Here is a 14678-nt window from a genome sequence, read left to right on the forward strand (position 1 = left end):
AAACAGTTCTAGTCCTGTAGAAGCTCCTTCTATATAATAAATTATATATATATATATATATATATGTATATATATATATGTATATGCATATATATTTATGTGTCTTTGTGTCTCTGTCCCCCCCCACCATCACTTGACAGCCAATGTTGGCATGTTTTCGCCCCTGTAACTTAACGGTTTGGCAAGAATGAGAGTAGAGAAGTGAAGAAACCGGAAACTTGACTAGATCTATAAACTGACCTCTACAAAAGGAACCAGGAAGTAGTATAAAACGGCAGCTGGATGAAATCTACCATCCAGTTTGCAAAGGGATAAAATCACTAGGATTAACCAAGAGTGCATTATATATATATATATATATATAAATCCCTTTATCCGATTTAATTAAACTTTTACTAATAGTAGTTTCTTTAAGTAGTACTTCTATGGACACTGAGGTCATTCCGCCGCTGATGAAATCCCAACGCAGAATTGAAACTAATCCGGTTAATCTCTCTTTTCCTGTCCTCAAAAATAGTGCATAAATATTCAAACACGGTGTTTACATCTGTTTGTCTATGTATACAACGTTGGTTGAAACCCTATCGATAAATTCTGTAGTATGGTTTCACATATAACGGTAATGTCTAACAGGAAATATATATATTTGGATGAAGTCAGAGCATAGCATACTATTTTTAATTTTGCAAACTTGAACTTTTTAAAACAATTTTCGCAAACAAATGTAGTATAATAATAACAACAACAACAACGCCACCACCACCGACAATAATAATAATACAGCTCTAGCGATAGGAATTCTAAAGAAACGAAGGAAATATTGTTCACTTATAGCAAGGAGATATTATGGTCAATGTTCATGTGTTATTTACTGTAAATCAAATATTTGTTTTATATTATGGGGGTAGCACAACCGGAATATAAATAAGGAATTACAGCACATATTTTTAACGAATACAGTAAAATAGACAGTTAATTAAATAGATTTCACAATGAAAATAATCATACTTTATTAGAAATGACAAAGCATCTGCTTAATTTATAAAAAAGTCAATTAATTATAATGAAAACGAGAATCTTAAGTTACATTAAATGATCCAAGAAAATAATCAAAGTCTATCCTTATTCGAAAAGACAAAGCATTTGTTTACTCATAAAAAGCCAATTATTTATAATGAAAACAAGAATCGTTAGTGACATCAGATAATCTATCATAAATCAACTCACCCATTCCGTGCCATAAAACAACAGGAGGATGCTGAGCATCCGCTAAACACAAGCAAATTAATGCTATTAGCATCGCGACGAAGGAGGTGGACCTCGCCATTGTATTTACGTTTGAAACTATATGAGGGACCGCTTATTATTTGTTTCCGTTGAATAGAGTTGACTTCGTACTTTACTTTCGATATTTCTTTACCAAGAAAGAATGAAATATGTAAACTTTAAAATCAATTTAACATTTTCGTTAGCTACAATTAAAACGAAGTCGAATAAAATATTAGCTAAAATTATTGGACTAAGTTTCTCCTCTTCCCAATTACGCGGCGCTCCCCCGACTATATAAAGCAATCTCATTCAGCAGATGTGTCGTCTGACACTGAAGTGTCTTCCCATTTGTTAAGCACGCGTTTATTACTTTTACTTAAATTCTTTTCAAATGGCAGTTATAAGACCGATTTTAAGTAGAGTTCATACGATAGTAAATCCCTCTACTTCGCTAGTTCTGAGACATTATAATAAATCAAGTTCAGTACTTGGAAGGTTTGGTAAGGCTCGGCCGCCGGTTGCTCAAAAGCACTTGTTTCTTAAGGACGAAAATGCAAGAGACTTCATATACACACTAAAGCCGAACGAACGGAAAATCTTGTTAACGGAGCTTACTAAATTCGAAGAGGAAAGATTAAAAACATTAGATATCGGTAAGTTTTTTTTTGTCATATTTTTATAACTTATTTTTATTTTGCAATTAATCTTTATTTTTCTTTTATAAATAGTCAGTAGTTGCTTGTTTATCGTCACCTGTAAGTTAGTGTAAAATTATTAATTTAATTTCTAAAATATTTTCCAGAATAAATAGGAATAAGAACCCGTGATACACACTCCTACCTCACAATCGTAAGAGTACATTATTGATTGCTATCACAGACCTCACATTTTCCGTCTACGGTGCATCCTTTCTCAAGGGCATTCCAGCATAAATGATGTGACAGCAATCGGGGATTGAAACCGGGACCCAGACTCAGTTTCCTATTAGTTTATATCTATTGCGTTTCATTACAAGATTATATCGCAATTAAGACTACGGTTTTATTCAAATTACAATAAATGTTTCATGATGATAAAAGCAAATTTATGAAAGAAGAACAAACTTGCTATTTCAAAAGTCTTGTCCTTTAGTATGGATAAACTTTACTCTATCGAAGCGCATCTTTATCGCTCATTTACTTTTTCAGTAAACAAAGTTGTATCTTGTCACTGAAAAATGACGATTAACCCCCCCCACCCCACCCGAAAAACAACAACAACAATAAATCCCCAACTTTTTTTTTTTATGATCTATGAATTGTAATTCCCTTATCATCCAGGATGCATGATAGGAATCAACTCCAGTACTTAAACATGTACTTTTATAGATCCTCAGGGTGATGAAAAGTAAAGTGGATTTCGGTGAAACTTGAACTCAGAACATGAAAGGCATTTACTAAATACCATACGCTCTGACGATTCTACCAATTTTCTGTCATTGTGAAAAACAATTTGTGTGTGTGTTATTAAAGAATTTGGAAACTTTGCTTTCACTATAATTTGTTGAACATACTTATACATACGTCAAGTATAATGTTACCCTTCTGGGAATTACCAGTTGAATGGCAGTTGGTAGAGCGGCTTGCAAAATTCCTTGCATTGTTTGGTTAAGCTTTTCTACTTTCAGAGTTCAAATCCTTTAAGGTGCGATCTTGCCTTTCATTCTTGGGAGGTCGAAATATATCACTAATACAATGTGTACTAGTGATGTATTATAACGACTTATTGCCTTCATCTCTTTCCCTAAATATAGCTTTGTACTTGTTAATAATAATACTAATAATAATGAATAATCGAGTGGTGACCAGAAGAAAATGTCTTGCAGTATATAGTTGAGTCCCTTGATGTTTTGAGTTCAAATCGCATCGCGGTCGCGACCTTACTTTTCGTCCATTCGGGCTCTAATAGAATATACCCCAGTTAAAATTCCGGAGTTAATTTAATGGACTGTTTTCCTATTAGCAAAATGTCTGGTCTTGTGCTAATGTAAAGTAGTGGTGAGGTGGAGTGTGTATAGGATGAAGAAAATACCATCAGCCCTCTACTTTTCTAGCCTTTAATCTTGCCGAAGTCGATTTCGTCTATCGCTCTTCTATAAGTTGGATTTGCTTTTTTGCCTCCTAGGCTCAATATAATATCACGCAACGGAGATTAATTTAATGAGCTATTCTCACCTATCTCTTACAAAATGTTGGTTGACCTTGTACCTAAAATACAATTATTAGGTATGTCATTTAATCGAAGACGGGGTCTTTAGATTCGATCAACATATTCTTAGCAGTATCAGTGACCAGGTCGTAGATAGTGCGACGAAAATTTTGACTCCAAAGATAAATGGTCAAGTGAAGTTATCAGTATTTAGGTGTTTTTGAATGGCTAATATGCGTCTTCCACGCTGTAATTAATGTGTGTGTGTATATATGTATATATATATATATATCCATCATCTGTTTATTTTTCTGCCACTGTTTATATTTTATTTTTCCATTTCCCCACTTTAAAAGTGGGCAATAAAATTTAAACTAAATACTTATAAACGCCTATATACAAGGAATATTTACAGAAAGTGCACTTAAAAAGAAAATTATCAATTTAGTAGTATAAATATATTATTTTGGCAAGTGAGTTTCTTTTTTTTACTTTTAAAGATATGAAGAAAATTTGAGGGGAAAAATAAGGCACTGCCTTTTCTAGTCTCAAATTATCTAGTTGTTTTTCTCCGACAGTTTGTTTATATATCTATATATATATCTATACAGTTATTTATATTCATAGGTAAGCTTTTAAAGCAACTTTATTTCCTTTTTTTCTTATGCTATTTATAAATCCGTGTACGTTTCTCGCCCAAAATGACTTTGCAGTATTGATTTTTTTTTAATGTAGATATGAGTGTTGTTTTTAGAATGATAAGAGGAAGAGAGAGAAGTTGCAAGTAATGTGAGGTGGTTGTAGACGAAACTCGAAACCGTGTCGTAGATTTGTCATCTTTTAGATTTATTATGCATACATGAAATCTGATGCATTATTACCACACCCGCATTTCATATGTGTGGTACTGTTGGACGAATAGCTGCTACTTGGAACAACAATAATCAAGCTGGAATGTGTTAAGGCAGGAGTATACGTTACACGTGCCTGTGTGTGATACATTGCTTTAGCCTGCTATCTCTTGAGTACTTGTGGCTTCTGAATGAAAATAAATAAACTACATCACAAATAACTACTTACTACTTTCTCTTTGAATAAATTACGACCATATAAACGATTCTATTATCTTTTTTTAGGGGTGACTTTGCCCTTCTAGGTCACTCTTTATTGATTTTCTGGTTCTTTTATTGTGTTGCACTTTCATCTACCGTAAATAAAATTTCAATATCTACCCCTGTAAATTATTTTAAACTGGAAAAATAAAAGAAGAAGAAGAAAAAAAAAGAAAAGAAATTGACTGAAGGTTTATCCATTGATTTGAAACCGTGTATACTCACTTTACCCACTGTTACTTTATTTCAATGTATCAAGTTATGTTGGTTATCGGTCTTCACTTTTCGATGTTTGATTATTTCCTGATTGTTTTCACAACTGTTTGATAACTGTTTTGTACTTCCCGCACTTAGCATGTGTGATTAAATTAGAAAGCGAAAAATAAAGAACTATTTATGAAGAAAGTTGTCTTTATTCAAATATGATACAATTAAGATTTTTGAGTGCTACAAAAGATGTAAAACGTTGGCAATAAAAACTTAAAAATCGTCTGTCTATCACTTTTATTTTCATTATATATATGTATATATATAAATATATATATTGTTGTCAATATCCCCTTGTTAAAAAGGGCCCTAACCAACAATCGTTGCTTGGGTCCCCCTTTGATTTGCATTTTTAAATGTAATCTATTGAAAGTTTACATTCGGGCATTAAGTAACGCACAGGATTTCGAAATTACAGACTCGTGTGTTGTGCATAACAGTCAGCAACATTCGTTTATACATTTTGCTATCGTATTTTCTTTCTTCCCTTTCATTTTTTTTTTCTTTGTTTCGCATTGACATTTCAAAATGTGTTGTGTTAATTTCGGTCAATAGATTGTATTTATCCATAGTAGAAAGTAAGCTAATCCATTTGAAGTTGTTCTGAAGCGGATCCTACTTAGTGACATACACTATCATATCATGTTTATATTCAGGTTTGTCTGTACGATCAAACATCATAAATATAGGAGCTGTCAACTTAGTCTTGGAAATATTTCCTTAAATGTGTGTGCGCATGTGGCGGTCCCTTAACATCGCCAACAATTTATGGCGAAGTATTCAGTTATAAAGCAAAGGAAATGGAACTAGTCTTGAAGAAATTATATATGCCTGTATCGATTTGTATTTGTGTGTGTACAAACGTATATTCACATGGCAGAGTTGTTAGTGTCGACTGATAGAATACCTCCCCACTGTTTTTCTGACTCTACTATATGTTCAAGTCTCACTGTAGTCAACTTTGCTCTTCATCCTCCTGGGATTAGATAAAAGTACCAATCCAGGGTGATGGATTGATAGAACTCCTGAGAATAGGCGCAGGAGTGGCTGTGTGGTAAGTAGCTTGCTAAACAACCACATGGTTCCGGGTTCAGTCCCACTGCGTGGCATCTTGGGGCAAGTGTCTTCTGCTATAGCCCCGGGCCGACCAATGCCATGTGAGTGGATTTGGTAGACGGAAACTGAAAGAAGCCTGTCGTATATATATATATATATGTGTGTGTGTGTCTGTGTTTGTCCCCCTAGCATTGCTTGACAACCGACGCTGGTGTGTTTACGTCCCCGTCACTTAGCGGTTCGGCAAAAAAGACCGATGGAATAAGTACTGGGCTTACAAAGAATAAGTCCCGGGGTCGATTTGCTCGACTAAAGGCAGTGCTCCAGCATGGCCGCAGTCAAATGACTGAAACAAGTAAAAAAGAAAGAGAAAAAAGAATGTTAAACCAGATGCTGTCTGAGTTCAAATTCTGCCACGGTCATCTTAACACCACCACTTAAACAGATACTGTTGTCAGCATTCTGCAGGTTCTTAGTTTTAGATTACCTTCTCTGTTTCTGGCAGTCTTGGGGAACCTGTAAAGGGTCACTGACATTGCCTTCCCTCTTGAATAAAAGAAGGAGAAATGCAAACGAAAGGTTTGATAAATCTCTGTATACTTATAAGCATACATATATATTACATACACATCTCTCATCTGAACAAAATGTTTTTATGTACATAAAGTTTTACATAAATGCAAACATAGCTGTGTGGTTAAGAAGCTTGCTTCCCAACCAGGCCACCTTTGGTTCAGTCCCACTGTGCAGCATTTTGGGCAAGTGTCTTCTGAAAAAAGTTCTGGGTTAACCAAAGCCTTGTAAGTGGATTGGTTGATGGAAACTGAAAGAAGCCCATCATATATATAGATGTGCATGTATTTGTTTGCTACCACTGCTTGACAACCAGTGTTGGTTTGTTTTGTAGTTTGGCAAAAGTAATTGACTTAAAAGAAATAAGTACAGGCATCAGTTTGACTAAACTACTGAAGATAGTGACCCAGCATGGCCACAATCTATTGTTTAAAGCAAGTAGAAGATAAAAAGACATTAGATAAAATCATACATAAATTTTAATGCATTTGCCTCCAGTTAATCTTGACCAGCCTTTATTTGTAATTTTTTCATAGTTTTCCTTTTATAGTAACTCCCTCTTATCCATACTCAAATGATCAGAACTCTCAAACAATTGGTCTCAAAAAAAAAAAAAATGTGTTAGAGGGCTGTGTGGTAAGTAGCTTGCTTACCAACCACATGGTTCCGGGTTCAGTCCCACTGCGTGGCATCTTGGGCAAGTGTCTTCTGCTATAGCCCCGGGCCGACCAATGCCTTGTGAGTGGATTTGGTAGACGGAAACTGAAAGAAGCCTGTCGTATATATATATATATGTGTGTGTGTGTGTCTGTGTTTGTCCCCCTAGCATTGATTGACAACCGATGCTGGTGTGTTTATGTCCCCGTCACTTAGCGGTTCGGCAAAAGAGACCGATAGAATAAGTACTAGGCTTACAAAGAATAAGTCCCGGGGTCGAGTTGCTCGATTAAAGGTGGTGCTCCAGCATGGCCGCAGTCAAATGACTGAAACAGGTAAAAGAGTAAAAGAGTAAAGAGAGTCAATGTGTGCTATATTATTAATTAATTGTCAATAAAAGCAAGTTTCAACTGTATCTAAACTGGATTGTTGCTGTTCAAAGTTCATACAGTACACAATTTTATTCTGCAGCATTTACAGTACTTGTATTTTATTAGGTTAATACAACTTGTTCTTTACTTAAATTATGTTTTTATTTCTACTATATTGCGAAGTCACATGGCTCAGTGGTTAGAGCGTCAAGCTTACAATCATGAGGTTGTGAGTTCAAATCCCGAACCAGGCTGTGTGTTGTGTTCTTGAGCAAGACACTTTATTTCATGTTGCTCCAGTTCACTCAGCTGCAGAAATGAGTTGCGATGTCACAGGGCCAAGCTGTATTGGCCTTTACTTTTCCCTTGGGTCACACTGCTGGTACGGAGAGGGGAGGCCGGTATGCATGGGCGACTGCTGGTCTTCCATAAAACAACCTTGCCTGGACTTGTGCCTGGAAGGGTAACTTTCTAGGTGCAATCTCATGGTCAGTCATGACCAAAGGGAGTCTCAGAATACTGATGTTTGTATAAAATTTTAATGTTGTGTAAGGTACTAGAGTAATTTAAAATGTAATGATCAGATATATGGAAAATTTAATTATCTGGCAACCCTTCAGTTCCTGTGGTGCTAGACAGGAGGGAGTTTATTGTGTGTGTGTTGTAACATTCATTTTCCATGCTGGCATAGGCTGGACTATATATATATATACTCTTTTACTTGTTTCAGTCATTTGACTGTGGCCATGCTGGAGCACTGCCTTTAGTTGAGCAACTCGATCCCGGGACTTATTCTTTTTGTAAGCCCAGTACTTATTCTATCGGTCTCTTTTTGCTGAACCGCTATGTGACGAGGACGTAAACACACCAGCATCGGTTGTCAAGCAATGCTAGGGGAACAAACACACACATACATATATATATATATATATATATACACATATATACGACAGGCTTCTTTCAGTTTCCGTCTACCAAATCCACTCACAAGGCATTGGTTGGCCCGAGGCTATAGCAGAAGACACTTGCCCAAGATGCCACGCAGTGGGACTGAACCCGGAACCATGTGGTTGTTTAGTAAGCTACTTACCACACAGCCACTCTTGTGCCTATATATATATATATATATATATATATATATATATATAATAAGAAACAGTTGAATTTGGTACTTAAATTGAGGCACCAAACCAGTTTGGTATAGTCCGTGCAACTCGAAGTTAGGTGAATAAAAAGCAAATAAGTAACAAGGATGTCCAGGTATCAGTGCAATACGGCTGTTTCAAGTGACTCCATTTAATCGATAATGAAAACATGACATCAATTTCAAATTGATGTAATGTTTTCATTACATACATTCATGGGATTGGTGCTACATAAAATGCACTGGCCACTCTGTAAGGTGGTTGATGTTAGGAAGAACATTCAGCTGTAAAAATCATAACAAAACAAACAGTGGGCCTGATGCAGTCTTCTGACTTGCCAGCTCCTGTCAAACTGTCCAACCCATGCCAGCATGGAAAATGGACATTAAATGACAATGATGGTATAGAATATACATTATTTTGATTTTGTAAATGAGTAGCAATTCTTACAGAAGTTGCCAGCAGATGCTGATGTTCATTTAACTTTGATAATTCACTATTTGAGATTGAGTGATTTACGTTAAAAATGAGATACCCTGAAAATTGTTACTTAATTACTGATGCTGTTTTCTGTTGGAAACGAGTATTTACTCATGAATTGGAGCTTTATGACATAACATTCTTTAACAATAAGGATTTTCTTTTAAACTTGGCAATTTCATCAAAAATTGCTATGAAAACATGTTTCAGTGATTTTTTTTTTTTTTCCCCTTTTGTCTTATTTGGTATGTAGACACTGATTTTTTGTGCTTTTCAGGGAAATTGCTTGTACAAAATATCTATCTGATGGTTATTAGATTTGTAAAACTCCAAACATTCAACATTATCAATTATCATCAACATTTAATGCTGGCATGGGTTGGACAGCTTGACAGGAACTGGCAAAGCCAGGGACACACCAGGATCTATAATCTATTTTGGCTGGGTTTCTATAGCAGGATGCTCTTCCTTTACAGAGTGTACAGGGTACTTTTTACGTAGCACTTTGGTTTTAGGATCTCACTTTTGTTATGGTGAGCAAATATTTTGTGAAAAATGTTCAAGTCATTCATTGGTCATAAAATAGGATTAGGATTAAGTAAGAAGTTGACATTTTCAGGAAATGTTACTTTCATTGGCATAAACAAGTGGTAAAAATTTGAAAAAAAAAAACATTTGAAAATATATTGGATGTATGATGAATTTGTTTAGAAATCCCCTTTCGTGCTGGGAGTCATATCAAAATCCCTGCTTTTTCTTTCTTATACTTTTATAAGACCTTGGTTGTTTTGAAGTTCACTTTTACCAACTGTCAGACAGACACCATGTTAGAGTAGAATACATGTCACATTGCTGCTGATATGTTCTCTTCCTTTAGCAGTGTCACTGTTAGAAGGCATTTGTGAAAGATGCTTCCCAGCAGAGACCCATTAATATATAAACTTTTCTGTCATTACGATAATGGATTTTGGTCCTATAAACTAGTAAGGTGCATACTACCCACTGTCCAAGCCCATCCAACGTCCTCCACTTATCATCCCTGTTGAATCGTCCTCCGAACCTTGACACTAAATACTTTACTTCACTTTTCCTATTCAGATTTTTACTCCTGTAAAAACACTTCAGTCCACATTATGCAGGCATTAAATTACAGAATTTCAAGATCTCACTGGTCTAGAGTGGGGGTCTTTGTAAAGTCAAGAAAGAGTAATACTATTCTGCATAAACAGGAAAAACAAAAACAAATCCAGAATTCCTTTCATAATTCCATTGAAGACCCAGCTGATTAATATAAAGAGCACATTCCATATATTATATATTTAGCTTCAATGACATAAGACCAAATAGTTTCACTTAGAAACTGACTTTTCTCTTCTTGGAGGCTGTTTTGTTGAAGCTAAATATTTTGTTAAATATAAAAAATAAAAAAACCTTGCCAAACTAGACTGGAACCTGGTGCAGCTCCACTGGCTTATCAGCTTTCAGTCAAACCGTCTAACCCTTGCTAGTATGAAAAGCAGCCGGTAAATGATGATTATGTTAATTACAACTCTTCAATTAATGTCATTAACTGATTAATTGGACGTGAGTGATTTAGTATGTCGTATCAAGATTTTGTCTTGCTGTGGAACTAGAAAAGATCTTGTAGCCTGATTTTACTGGAAGATAAGATACTTATAAATAAGAATCCATATCTGTTTATTCAAATTCCACTTGTGGCTTTCTCTTGAATTCACCATCATTATTGTTCAATGTACATTAAGACACGAGCACAGAAATGGTAATGTCAAAGAAAATGGCTTGCAGTTGTTTGCTTCTTATGTCTTTTCATTTTTCTCAGGTTTCAACAAAATAATCATCAGATATATACTGATGTTGAGTTAATTTATTAAACCCTCCCTTAGAAAATTAGAGCCTTGTACCGATGTAAGAAATCTTGACAATATTTATGAATCAAAGCTTGCAAACGTTTTCTTTTTTCCATTTATTGTAATGAAAGTAGTATCATTTTGTTCAAGTCAACTCTATCTTTTGAGTTGAGTTTCTTGTCAAAGTCAGAATTTTTTAAAAGATTGAATGCACTCATGTAGAGTGATTAGATATCCTGATCACTTTGATGTTACTGACTATATCTCTAGGGCTGTGTTTACATTGCTTTTTACATTCGTTACATTACTTTTTAAGGTGTGTTGAAATATATTGTAGGGAAATGTTTGTGAAATTTGAGATGAGAACTATCAAGAGAACAAGCTGAACCCATTTGTCGTACAGCTTGTAAAATGTATTTGACAAAATCAAATTATCACCAAATTAGAGTTAAGAAAATTTCCTTGCTGAACTGATCTTGTTGCTAAAGAATTAACAAAACGAACTTCACCATTTCTAAGACGAAAATAATAAGCTGCTGTCATTACCAGTGTGTCATTTTAAAACTAATTCACATTTCTAAGCGACAATATGGCAGCAAAGACATAAGCTCTGTCTTAATGAAATTTCTATTAATTTCATTATCTCCAAGAAATATTATCCAATTTTTCTAAAGCTTGTCGCATAGCACAATTTTAACTAGTTGGCTTCCTTATATCTTTCCTAGAGGAGAATTTTAAACTGGTTTGAACAAAGAATGATACACTATTTTCTTAAGTTCACTCTAATTATTATTTTGATATTGAATTAGTCTGTTGCAATGTTATCACAGCTCTATATTACTGAAGTTACCTCCATGTATTTAATCATGCTTGCTGCTTTGCATCGTACTATGTATTTACGATTTAGGTATACTTCTGTTTGAAGTAAATTAAAGCTATTTCAAAGAAATAACAAATCAGCCAATTAAACAGTCTTTTTTTTTTTTGTATGTAATTACTTTTGTATATTTAAATCTTGATAATATAAATTGATTCACTCTTTACAAACAATAGGTAACTAAGGATATAGTCTTGTGATCAAGTTTGCTTTGTAATAACAGGGTTCCAAGATTGATCTGACTGCACACATTTTTGGGCAAGTGTTTTCCATAGACCTGGATTAACCAACATCTGAGTGGAATTTAGTAACTGTGCAGATGCCAATTTTGTGCATGTATTTTTTTCCTGATTTTATGCTGGAGTTGCATAAATGAAATTGATTCAAAATCAGTCCATTAGATTATGAAGTGAATGTGAATATGTCCAATCATTCAAATATTTCTAATTTTTTAAAAAAGTTAGCAAGACCTTATTTAAGTTATCTTCACAACACTTGTTTATCTTTGATTTTCACCTCTCTTTGTGTATTCAGATGTTCTCTCCTAAATTCTTCAGTAGACTGTTTTCTTTCCTTTCAGCAATTATTTCTAAGATGTAAACTTTCTAGCAGCATCAAATGCTCCTTCTCTTGCAAATTTTGAAACTTCTTGGCTTCAGTAATCTACTCTGCATTTCCCCTCATTTTTGAAAGTTGTTCTTTGACTTGGCTAGAACTGACCTCCAAACTGCATTTAAATGCAGTTATAGTGACCATTTTGCAGGTGATATCAGTAAAATGGAAAGCATTTAAGGTACTAAATAACTGCTAGTAATCTTTTACAGTCATCAAGGTTTGTGCCTAACCTTTTGACCTTTTCTTTAAATGATTCTTATATTTAGTATACCATGGAGTCACTATAACATCTTGGTGCATCTGATGTGCTTAGATGTATGTAAACTACATTTATTTTAAGCTTTGTCTGAATTTCAACAATATTTTTTTAGGATTGCCGCAAACATTGTTCAACAGAATAATTGTTTTGTGTGGTAAATCATTCTTAATTTAGATGTACATAATAGTACAGAATTGATTTGTGTACCAGCTTAAGAATAAATACAATGCGACCCACACCATATTGATCAGATCTTCATAGACAGGCAATTGCAATTTATTGTACTCTTTCAGTTCATGGAGTGTTTCAGAGAAGTAGACCAAACAGCAGCTTCTATTTTAGAGTTTCTTAAACATTGCCACCAAATAGAACTATTAGTTTATCCTTGGCAGTTTTAAATGCCAATATAGACTTCTCCTCGATGGCAAAAGAGCTCCCTGAAGTTATTCCCTTTCAATATGTTAATGTCTCAGCTATGTTAATAACATTCTCAATATATTTACCATTCTACCTCATGGCTTCAGATTCTGCTAGTAATACTGTAGCTGCTTTGATATCTGCACATGTTGCTTCACCAGTTTTTTTGCCTTAACACTACAATAGTTGGTGTGACTCCCAGAGCCTGAAAACCATCCCTTCTTGCATATGTTTCATATTTACCTTTCTCATTCATTACATAAAAAACAGAGGCTGTCTTCTTACAAATGACAAATTGATTTCGTGAAATGTTTTTCTAGTTCATCTTCTACCCTTAAGGTTAATAGCTTCTCCATTTGTTTGTTCCACTAACTTACCACAACAAAATAGTCTTATTTTATATTCTTCAAGACTATCATAGAACCAAGGCAGTTGGCAGTGATTGAAGATTGCATTGGTGGCACTATGAATGAGCTGTGATATTGTCAGTAGTGTAAATCTAACTGGTATAAAATCAGAGCAATTTCTGTGTGATGATATATATATTTATATTGTTTCACTCATTGGGCTGTGGCCATATTGGGGCAACACCTCACAGGGTTTTAGTTGTATAAATCAACCCCATTACTTATTTTTGTTTTAAGCACTGTACTTATTCTATTGGTTTCTTTTTGCCAGACTACTAAGTTATAGGGACATAAATAAGCAACATTGATTGTTTAGAGATAGTAGAAAACACATAAAGACATGCATACATGTGCGCATGCACACACACACACACACACACACACACACAACAACTTCTTTCAGTTTCCATTTGCCAAATCCTCACTTTGGTTGGCCAAGAGCTATAGTAGGGAACTGAATCCAGAATCTTGTGGCTGGGAAGCAAATTTCTTAAAACACAGCTATTATTTTGTTTTATATAATGGACTGGCTTCTGTGCTGGTAGCATGTAAAAACACCTTTTGAGCGTGGTCGTTGCCAGAACTGCCTGACTGGCCCTTGTGCCAGTGGAATGTAAAAAACACCCACTACACTCTTGGAGTGGTTGGCATTAGGAAGGGCATCCAGCCGTAGAAACTTTGCCAGATCAGATTGAGCCAGGTGCAGCCTCTGGCTCACCAGTCCTCAGTCAAACTGTCCAACCCATGCCAGCATGGAAAGCGGACGTTAAACGATGAAGATGTTGATGATGACAGCTACACACACACACACACACACACACAAGTGAGTGGACAAATGAAAGAAGAGCACTCAACACATTCTTTGAGGATTAACATCACACTTTGAAAATCAGAGTACCAAGGAATTTGAATCAAATGGTTTTCACACACACGCACATAATTTTGTTTTGTGTGTGTGTGTGTGTGTGTGTGTGTGTATATATATGTGTACATATTTCACTGACATATAGACAAATTATATAAACATTGAGAAAACTGAAAAAAACTTGTGCTTTACAAAGTTCCTTGTGTTTTTTGATTTTCTCTGAGTAATGTTGTGAACCAGTGACTGTTAGAAA

At 34.9% G+C, this 14678-nt stretch overlaps 2 protein-coding genes across 11 annotated transcripts in view; one reads left to right on the top strand and one right to left on the bottom strand.

Moving 5' to 3' along the window:
- LOC115222391 (palmitoyl-protein thioesterase 1) overlaps positions 1 to 1396 on the bottom strand; it is a 35204-nt gene extending 33808 nt beyond the window's left edge. The window contains exon 1 of the mRNA XM_029792621.2: positions 1228 to 1396. Within this exon, the coding sequence (XP_029648481.1) occupies positions 1228 to 1327 (100 nt within the window). The 5' untranslated portion in view covers positions 1328 to 1396. The remainder of the gene's footprint in view (positions 1 to 1227) is intronic.
- A 126-nt stretch (positions 1397 to 1522) lies between these two features.
- Positions 1523 to 14678, top strand: part of LOC115222392 (transmembrane protein 65-like) — a 139050-nt gene continuing 125894 nt past the window's right edge. For all 10 annotated transcript variants that reach the window (XR_005003029.1, XR_005003030.1, XR_003882696.2 and 7 more), the window contains exon 1: positions 1523 to 1922. Coding sequence is in view for 4 of the 10 variants with exons in the window: in XM_036511210.1 (XP_036367103.1) it covers positions 1661 to 1922 (262 nt within the window). In the remaining 6 variants the exon portion in view is untranslated. The remainder of the gene's footprint in view (positions 1923 to 14678) is intronic.

The sequence above is a fragment of the Octopus sinensis genome, linkage group LG19 (assembly GCF_006345805.1).
Source record: "Octopus sinensis linkage group LG19, ASM634580v1, whole genome shotgun sequence".
NCBI classification, from domain to species: domain Eukaryota; kingdom Metazoa; phylum Mollusca; class Cephalopoda; order Octopoda; family Octopodidae; genus Octopus; species Octopus sinensis.